At 40.7% G+C, this 9,615-nt stretch overlaps 1 protein-coding gene across 1 annotated transcript in view; it reads left to right on the forward strand.

Annotated features, from left to right (window-relative positions):
• Positions 1–2,218, forward strand: part of ETNK1 (ethanolamine kinase 1) — a 28,184-nt gene extending 25,966 nt beyond the window's left edge. Inside the window, exons 7-8 of the mRNA XM_081880112.1 lie at positions 661–734; positions 2,143–2,218. Of these exons, the coding sequence (XP_081736238.1) occupies positions 661–734; positions 2,143–2,215 (147 nt within the window). The 3' untranslated portion in view covers positions 2,216–2,218. The remainder of the gene's footprint in view (positions 1–660; positions 735–2,142) is intronic.
• Positions 2,219–9,615: the final 7,397 nt, after the last annotated feature.

A 9,615-nucleotide genomic window follows, 5' to 3' on the forward strand; every position in this document is an offset into this window, starting at 1 on the left:
GTGCTCTCATCTGTTGCGTGCATCCCATTTTTACCTGGCGTCCTTCCCTGTGTTTCTCTTCTGAAGGTCTCTAGCAACAGCCTCTTTTCTCCTGTGTCTTTTGCAGTAGGGACACATTAGCAGTAGGGTAAATTATAGCTGTGGTTTAATGTTTAACATACACCCACAAACCACTTGTGTCACACAGTAACTGAGTAAATTGGAAGTGCTTTTTCCCCCCAAGGTGGCATTCCATTGGTAGTTGTAAGTCATGGTTTTGATTTTGTTGTTTGCAACCTTGAAATTGCAGTAGGCTGCAAGGCTACTTGGTTAAAAATTAATATATTGGTATTGCTTGCTGCCTTGTGTTCCTTGAAACACAGGGTGGGATTAAAATCTAATAATGTTATATTTTGGGGCGTTTAAAAATCAGAGGACTCCTTTCAGTTCCTTTGAGGAGGAAGGGAGATGGTGAAATCATTGCTAAATTTATCAAACTCAGATCCCCTGAAATCCAATAAGACAAGGCTATGTTAAGTGTTTAAGAGTTATTGTGTTCTATGCATATCTAGTCAATTAACAGCAAGTCCGTTCTAACAGTGCTAATGAGATAGTAGCATAACTTTCTTGTTACAGACATAAAGTGTGTGTTAACCCTCATTGTGTGTTTTTTTTGTGTAGGCCTCTCACTTCTTCTGGGGATTGTGGGCCCTGATTCAAGCCAAATACTCCACCATTGACTTTGATTTTCTTGGGTAGGTAACTTAGTCTACAAGTGTTTGTTGCCTGGGAACCTCTGACTAGTGCTGCAGGTTTGAGATGTAGAATTTTGAAGTGCTGTTTCTGAAATATAACTAGTTTTGTTTTCTTGTACTGTAGACTGTTTAAGACGAATAGCTACCCACTGTTTAACTGCCTAATTGTTTAAAGTAGTTGGTATATTAAACTGGTTGATATACAGTGGTGCCCCGCAAGACGAACGCCTCGCAAGACGGAAAACCCGCTAGACGAAAGGGTTTTCCGTTTTGGAGGCGCTTCGCAAAACGAATTTCCCTATGGACTTGCTTCGCAAGACGGAAATGTCTTGCGAGTTCCTGCGGGGGGTTTTTCCTCCCCCCCCTTTTCCTAAGCCCTAAGCCGCTTATCAGCTGATCCGCTAAAAGCCGCTAAACCGCTAATAGCGCTAATCCGCTAAGCTGTCAATGGGCTTGCTTCGCAAGACGAAAAAACCGCTATACGAAGAGCCTCACGGAACAGATTAATTTTGTCTTGCGAGGCACCACTGTATAGGTGACTATAAGTGGATTGGGACATGGGTAGCGCTGTGGTCTAAACCACAGAGCCTAGGGCTGGCTGATCGGAAGGTCAGCAGTTTGAATCTCCACGACAGGGTGAGTTCCTGTTGCTCGGTCCCTGCTCCTGCCCACCTAGCAGTTTGAAAGCACATCAAAGTGCAAGTAGATAAATAGGTACCGCTCCAGTGGGAAGGGAAACAGCGTTTCTGTGCGCTGCTCTGGTTTGCCAGAAGCGGCTTAGTCATACTGGCCACATGACCCGGAAGCTGTACGCTGGCTCCCTCAGCCAATAAAGCGAGATGAGCGCCGCAACCCCAGAGTCGGTCACGACTGGACCTAATGGTCAGGGGTCCCTTTACCTTTTAGGATTACAACAAGGCAATGTATATGAACTGTGTTCTTAAGCACACCTGCTATTAGGTAAATCACATTGAATTTATTGGGACTTTTGAGTAACCATGCTTAAGATTGCATTGTGCAAACTCTGTGTAAATGCCAGTTAAATAAGCATTTATCAAAACCTGCAGCTCCAATATTTTGCCATTACAGAGTAGGGGCTGTGGTGCTATATGGGTTGAATTTATTAGCCTAAGCAGTTGTTTTGTGCTTGAAATGTCTCAAAAAGGAAACCTGAATCCACCAACCCCTGAATGAAGCATTATGGCCTGTCTTCCATTTTGGCATGAAATACCTTTTAGCTACTTACCTGCATATGACAACTAAGTTTCTCAAATATGCAAGGCATTCTATAACCACTAGATGGCAGGAAAAACTAAAGTTAACTGCAAAAAGCTTGTAAGTAGAGTCATGTTAATTGCGCCACAAAGGCAGTAAGACATGATTTAACATCTTTTATTTCCTCTAATAGGTATGCAATTGTTCGCTTCAATCAGTACTTCAAAATGAAAAACGAAGTCATGACATTAAAACTTCCTGAGTAACAACTGAGAGCTTCAGTTATCTACATCTGGATCAGATTCCTTAAAGTTTTTTTTTCATCCAAGTACAGATAATGGAAAAAGCTAAACATTTGTTAGTTTTGTATCGTTCCTATGGTGGTTTTTTGCTTTTCATTGCCTCTAAACAACAATCTCTTAATGTTAAACCTAAAATGAGGATCTTACTGCTGTTGTAGAAGGAATAGAAGCATTAGATTTATAAAACATAGGGAGAGCAAATTTAATCTTTTCTCTTGTAATTTTTAACGTGAAATGTGAATTATTTATTATGAATTTAACATTCCATTGCTGCTTTTCATCAGTTTTCTTCAAAGGAAGGGGGTGTGGGCTCTTAATACTGTGAAGGACTTCGCACATCTTATGTTACATTGACATTAACTTAGGAGCAACTTCAGTGCTCTTGCAGACTGTGTACAAAACCTGTACATGAACAGAAGCAGTTTGCATTAAAGTGCAATTCATTGGTGCTGACTTGGGTTGCTAGGAGAGGATGGGAGGTCATTCCCATGCTGATATTTCTCCAAGCTCTACCTCAGTACTGTGAAAAAAGACTGGACATCCTTCTTACGTAACATACAGATGATTTTTTTTTTACAGAGGTCTGCTCGCTCATGAAGAAAAACATGCCACCACATAGTTACTGTAGATGCTTTCATCCTGTTGGAGGCAGCTTCTAGCTTCAAATGCAAGCTTTAAATGACCACTGTTCCAGAGTGTCATTGTCATTCCCCTCCCTTAAAAAATGATTTATTCCCCACCCCCCAGAAAACTCTTTGAACGCTTTGGCATGTAGTCTAGGGACTATACATGTTCATAAGAGACGCAAAAAGGAGCTAACAGGACAAGCCGCCGAGCAGTCCTGTAGCGTTTGGGAGCAAAACTCTGCCATGTTTCGTTTATAATCTGTTCTTACCTTGCTTCCTTTTTGGTCATTAGATCTGTTATTTGGTAGGTTGCCTTCTTTTCTTTGCTAGATGGTGGCAAGCTCGTGGCCAGCACAAAGCCGCGAAGTTACAAGATCATTCTTGAAATAGATGGCGTTTGAAGAGTTGAGGATTTGATCACAATCGCGTTTCTTTCCTTTTCTTTCGAAAACTATCCTACCCAAGAATGGTTTGAATTTCAGAAATGTGAAATGAAAAACAAATGTTTACTTAGCTAACGCGCTGTGTGTGTGTGTGTGTGTGTGTGTGTGTGTGTGTGTATTCAAAGGTAGGGTAAAAGGCTTTAAACTTTGAAAGTCACTGCATTGAGTTGAATTGCCACACAGTCAACTCTGTTAGTCTGAAACACTTCACTTTGGCCACTTAAGTGCCCATTTGTACAAAGTCTGTGTTCATACGCAGTATATGTAAACCCAAATAAACCTTAAGAAATATTACGGGGAGCCTGTTGCACAGACTCAGCAAGGATATTTATTCAGAATTATTTTATAGTACTCTGTAAATTAAACATTGGCCAAAATAAGCCTGGCTTGTTTAATGATACATACAGCAATTAACAAGGATGAAAAGTTCACCCCAAAGATCACTGAATGATTTTTCTGTTTCTTTCTGTAAATAATCTCATGGTTTTACACATTTTGAGGTGTCTAATTATCTCGTTTCTAAAGCCACAATCTTCAAACGCCCTGCTGGGGGGTAGTTCCATTGGACAGTGGAACTAATCACTAGACAGTAGGCTGCATTCAAATCTAGTCACTATTAAAACTTGTAATACTAATGGATTATGGTATCTATACTTTCTAATAAGTTTTTTTTTAAGCACTTATTGATATACTTTCTTAAATTGGGCAGCTTCTCTTGATGTTCAGTGTTGACCTAACTAGTTAGAGGAAAGTGTAATTTATCAGGTCAAGGATGTTGCTGGAGCTCTAGAAAAAGTCAGCACAAAGTAAATCTCTCTTGCGAAAACTGAATTTCTTTACCAGGGTCTGTTCCTCCTTGCTTTTTTGTAGTCTTTAATGGCATCTTATTCTAAAATCATTAGTCTTGGGTACCGGATGAATAGATGGAATTAAAATATTATTTTTGAAAACCTTAATGTTTTTCAACAAAGTGTACAAGGCTTTTAAAACGAAAATTGCCATACATTGTTGAATGCAGGAACTAGTTCTTCCCACTCACAAATTTTAAGGAATACTTGTTAATGGCTACTTTTGAAATTGGCTAGACAGATCACAGTGTTCTCTCAGAGGGCTTGTTGCATCTGCTGGAAGACAGTTGAGCTCTTCGTTTTTCTGGATAGGAAATAATGACCCAGGCTGCCTCCATTCTTGACAAATACTGAGTTCCGTAGAAGAGATAAGTGGCTGGTTGTATTTCTGCCTTGTATTACTATATTTGCTAGACCTCACCATGTGATCGAGGCAGGAGCAAAGAATTGTGGGAGGCAGGCTGAATCTCAATTTTTTCCTTCCGCCTTAAGGGAGCAGTTCATTTTCTCCCAGGTCTCCCTGTTTCTTCTCCAGTTTGCATTAAACTTATTTTTAGACCTTGGTGTCCACTCTTGCAATGTGCTATCTCACAGGTGGGCATCATCCAACTGTGCGGATTTCTTTGGTATTTGATAATATTGGGTGACTTGATGAATTTTTTCTATGCCCCTCTATAGTTGCTGCTGTACAAGGCAGACAAAGCAGTATTGTGAATCATCCTATAATCAGCATTTCCAGTAGTAGCAAATTAAAGTATCAGGCAGCAATATATATTTCCCAGATGTTAAAGGCAAGCACATCCCTGGTGAATAAAAATGCTTCTCTGATGATTGCTTTTTTCCAAAAATCTGTGTACATCTCCAAGGTAGCTGCTGATCACAAGGATGTCAAATCATAAGAAAGAGGCGCTAACTACATTCCCATTATTTTCATTTTTGCGGTTGTAAGGTCATTAACTGATATGAAGCTGGTCTGTGCCATTGCGTTTGGCATGTTCCAAGTTGAACAGGGAAATGGAACACCCACTAATTTAACTCCATAAAAGCATTGATAAAATAACAAGTAGGGAGAGCCTATTCTTTGTGAAACACTACTTTGAGGGGGGGGGGAGGTCTACTTGGTATGGCATCTTCTGCATCATGGATTTAGACTATTAAAATAATTCTGACACAGGCCTTGTACAAATGTAATGGTGCCATGGAGAGAAAATTGGTTCTCATTTTCTAAACTAGCTGTTTGCCTCTTTAACATGACACTGTCTTGTCCTGTTCTAATCTCAGTTAGAAGGGTGGTGGTCTTGTCATTAAATTAGAACTGCCCTCTCCCCCCAAAAAAACCCCAAACTTGTTCACATTTATCAAGTATTTGAACTCTTATTTTTTCCAGAGCTCTAGAAACAACCTCATGTAATTCTGGCTGTGACTTGCCAAAATCTATTCTGTTGCCTTCACCGTTAAGCTATTGATTCTGAATGCCGTCACCGACGACACTGATAAAATACTGAAAACGTGAAGAGGGCTCTTAGAAGTGGCATTCAGCCCTGTGTAACATCACCTGACAGACCGTAGTGGCCTAGTAGCTTTTGTAAAGCAGAATTGCGTGATTTTCTTTTCCTTCTTCTACATCACAGTTTGGCGATCAGACCAGGTTAATCATTATGCCTGATTGATCCAAACATCAAAGCATCCTAGGTAATGATGGTGATTTTTATTTTTTGCATTGTTTTGAACTCTGGCCTGGGGTTCTCTTGGTGAATTTTGCAGATGGCTTAGCGAACTGATTCACAGTAACCGGATCTGACTGTGTATATACAATAGTGTAAATAACCATTTGTAAATTAGTGTGAATTGTATGGTACCTCGCATTTATGAACTCATGTATTTCATTGTACTCTCCTTTTGTAGAAATTTTGATGTATGTAAAGAGAAATCCGAAATGTGCTGACCTTATTGTTAAATTGACCACATTCAAAGGGGAAAATGACATTTGGGAACAAAATAATAGTACCAGGAGGTAACCACATTAGCTTTCATAATGCATCTTTCTCATTGTGCCCGTGGTGTCTGCTTTCATGTTCACGCATTTACTTTGGAGGAAGTAATCATTCTGAAAACGAGTTGGTACAATAGTTGGCTTTAACTCACAATGCCTACTGTTCCACTGGGAAGCAGATTGGCCAGTTGGAGGGGGAAATGCTTATGTGAGGTGAATTGTGAAGCTCCATTCCAAGGCCGACTTAATTCCTAAAAACGTTACGGTTCCTCAGCGCATGGGTCATTGGCTTTTGCTGAAGAAAAAGCTTGTGCAAGTTGGTTTCAGAGCAGAGACCCTGTGATGTAAATGGCAGAAACATCAGGCGGGTCGAACGCAATAGAAAAATGAAACCCTATATATTATTGCTCTGTGTTCTGACATGGCTGTAACTTTGTTGCAGGTACTAGAAGCAAATGAGATGAAATATTTCATTAAATTGCTTAGAAGAACTCCAGTTTGCATCTAAGCTTGCTTAGTTATTCATAACGTTTTTTAAAAACTGGCACACATTGATGTTCTGGGGTAAAAAAACAAAGCCTCATACATATGGAAAGAGAAATGGTGGCATCCTTGAAGATTGTTGACATTGCATGTGTTCCGGACTAGCTTTTTCTTTCTCTTGCAGCAAAATCTGTAAATAATTGAACCAATTTCTTTGGTAAAACCTTCGTCCTTGAGAACTTGCGTTCGATTCAGCTGAGCCTATCTCAAATATTTATTTCACAATATTTGATTCCACCCCACCCCCCAAGCTTGGCCTGAGCAGTTTTATCTGCTAATCCCAAGTCCTCTACATAGTTTACAACTGCCCGTAGTAGAATGGCAAGCAGTTTTATTCCTGTTGTAGTTTCAGGTACCTCACATGTCAGTGCTTTGAACTTGGCACTGTGAATTAAGGGGATAATTGCTGCGTTCATATTGAGCCTGGATTTTTTTTGATAATCGCAGTCCTAGAATAATGAGGAAGACACTCAAAAGTGATACAGCCAGATGGTGCCCCATCAAGCCAGTATCTTTTTAGTACGTAGACCTCTGGAATGAGGAAAGTGCATATGACAATTCCTAGCCAATGTCCATGACAAGAAAAACTTGTTAGGGCATTTTGTTTTTCCAAAGTAGTTCTACAACCTTAATATATGCTAGCTTGGTGACAGTTTACCAAAATATCTGTTACCAACCTTGACTAAGCAAATAGCATTATTCACTGATAATCACATTGTACTATCTTCTGATTTCAGTGACGTTCCCCTGCTCGCCCCCCCAAAAATCCCCATTACAGACCACTCCCAGAAACACCTTGGTGCCAGCTGTTGTAAAATTGCTACACAACATCCAGCTTTTCTCATGGCAATAGAGTCAACTTGATCTCGTGGTGTGTTAGAAGACGAATAAATATAGGGAGTTAAGATTGTGTGGGAATCTGCCATTTTGACAGCCCTTTGGAAGCCAGCCAATAGTAATCGAGAATCTCCTCTAGATGGTCCTGAGCAAATTCTTTCATACTGCTCTCCATCTGAACAGCGGCAGTACTGATTCACAGGTTGGAGTCAAAGGGATGTGATAAAGCACTTAAGTTGGGTTGCAAAGCACTGCAAACAAAGTGCCTGTAGCAAAGGTGATTTCTTAAGGGCAAAAGAGGAAATAGTGGAACAACACTATTAAATGCATCATGGCCGCTGGGGGAAATGAGGATCAGGAGTAGACAGCAGTCACAAAGTGCCCATAACTCAGCAATGTAACTGGCTAAACCTCAAATTTCCATGCAACGTGGGTGTAAAAAGTTCATGTTTTCTGGGATGCCTTTTTTTATGCAGCTGCCCATCTTCAAAGGCCATGATAGTTTGGTACTGAACTGTCTCAGCACTGAAAATATTCTGGTACCTCAGGTAATTAAAAAGAGCATTGAAGGGATATTCCCTTGAGGCCCACTGACGACAACACACCTGGAGCACTTCCTGTAACTTTCTTTGTCCCATTACACTTCTAAACCTATGTCTGTGAGTCCAATCTTGTCCTGTGAATATAATGGGTTTGCCTGTCTAAGGAAAGGAGAAAAGTAACCTCATCTGTATGTTATGAATGGAATTAAATTGTGCATTCTGTTCATTGGCTTGTACTGGAGTGAAATGTATTTCTTTTTAAGCTAAGCATTGTTGGAGCTATGTAACAAGGCCTTTTACTATTGATTTCAATGAAGGAATGTATCTTGCAAAGAGATTTATATTATGTAAATAATTCAAAATTGGTTGTAACAATAAAGCTGGTTTCTAACTGCAGTGATGAGTTTTGTCCTGGCGGCTGTTTTACCTCTGCTTGTTGCAACTTGTGGCAAGCCTTTGTCAAGACAAACATTACTTGCTACCAGTTAAACCAGGCGGCTTACAAAAAGGAGAAAACCAATAAAATTACAAAAATAAAAATTAAAATCCCAGCTAAACACCCCCCCCCAAAAAATCCAGCAATAATTAAAATTGAAAATAAGCTAACACCAGGTTAAAACACACAACAGTTTCTACGTACAGTGGTACCTTTGGTTAAGTACTTAATTCGTTCTGGAGGTCCGTTCTTAACCTGAAACTGTTCTTAACCTGAAGCACCACTTTAGCTAATGGGGCCTCCTGCTGCTGTCGTGCCGCCGGAGCACGATTCTGTTCTCATCCTGAAGCAAAGTTCTTAACCCGAGGTACTGTTTCTGGGTTAGCGGAGTCTGTAACCTGAAGCGTATGTAACCTGAGGTACCACTGTATCTAGATAGGCTTACCTAAAGAAAAAATGTTTTTAGCAGGTGAGCAGGTGCTGTGAAAGTACAGTGAAGGCACCTGCCTGGTGTCCAATAGGCAAGGACTTCCAGAGTTCAGATGTTGCCACACCAAAATATCTTATTTCTTGTTGTTTAGTCGTTTAGTCATGTCCGACTCTTCGTGACCCCATGGACCAGAGCACGCCAGGCACTTCTGTCTGCCACTGCCTCCCACAGTTTGGTCAAACTCATGTTTGTGGCTTCGAGAACATCTTATTTCTTACAAGTGTGGAAATAATATTTTGTGGCACATCTAACAGTGCTGGTTCCACGAATTGAAGCGTTGACTTACACAAGGTACGATAATGCAAGTAAACTAGTCCCTAGCCATTAAGGGCTTTATGTACACACAGCAGCACCTTGAATTTGGCCCGGTAGCAGATTGGCAACCTGGTGCAGGTTTCCAAGCAAAGCTGCTAACCTGCTGACGGGCAGCTTCCAGATCCAAGCGCGAGGGAAGCCCAGGGTTTTGGCCACAAAGCCTTTACTGTCATCTGTGACCTGTCCTATTTCAAAAGTGAGGATGCTAGGGATTGAACCATCGTCCTACCCTGAGCTATAGCCACACGTTTCCCAAGGCAGGCATAGGCAAACTCTGCCCTCCAGATGTTT

The sequence above is a fragment of the Podarcis erhardii genome (assembly GCF_964252035.2).
Source record: "Podarcis erhardii genome assembly, chromosome: 10".
NCBI classification, from domain to species: Eukaryota; Metazoa; Chordata; class Lepidosauria; order Squamata; family Lacertidae; genus Podarcis; species Podarcis erhardii.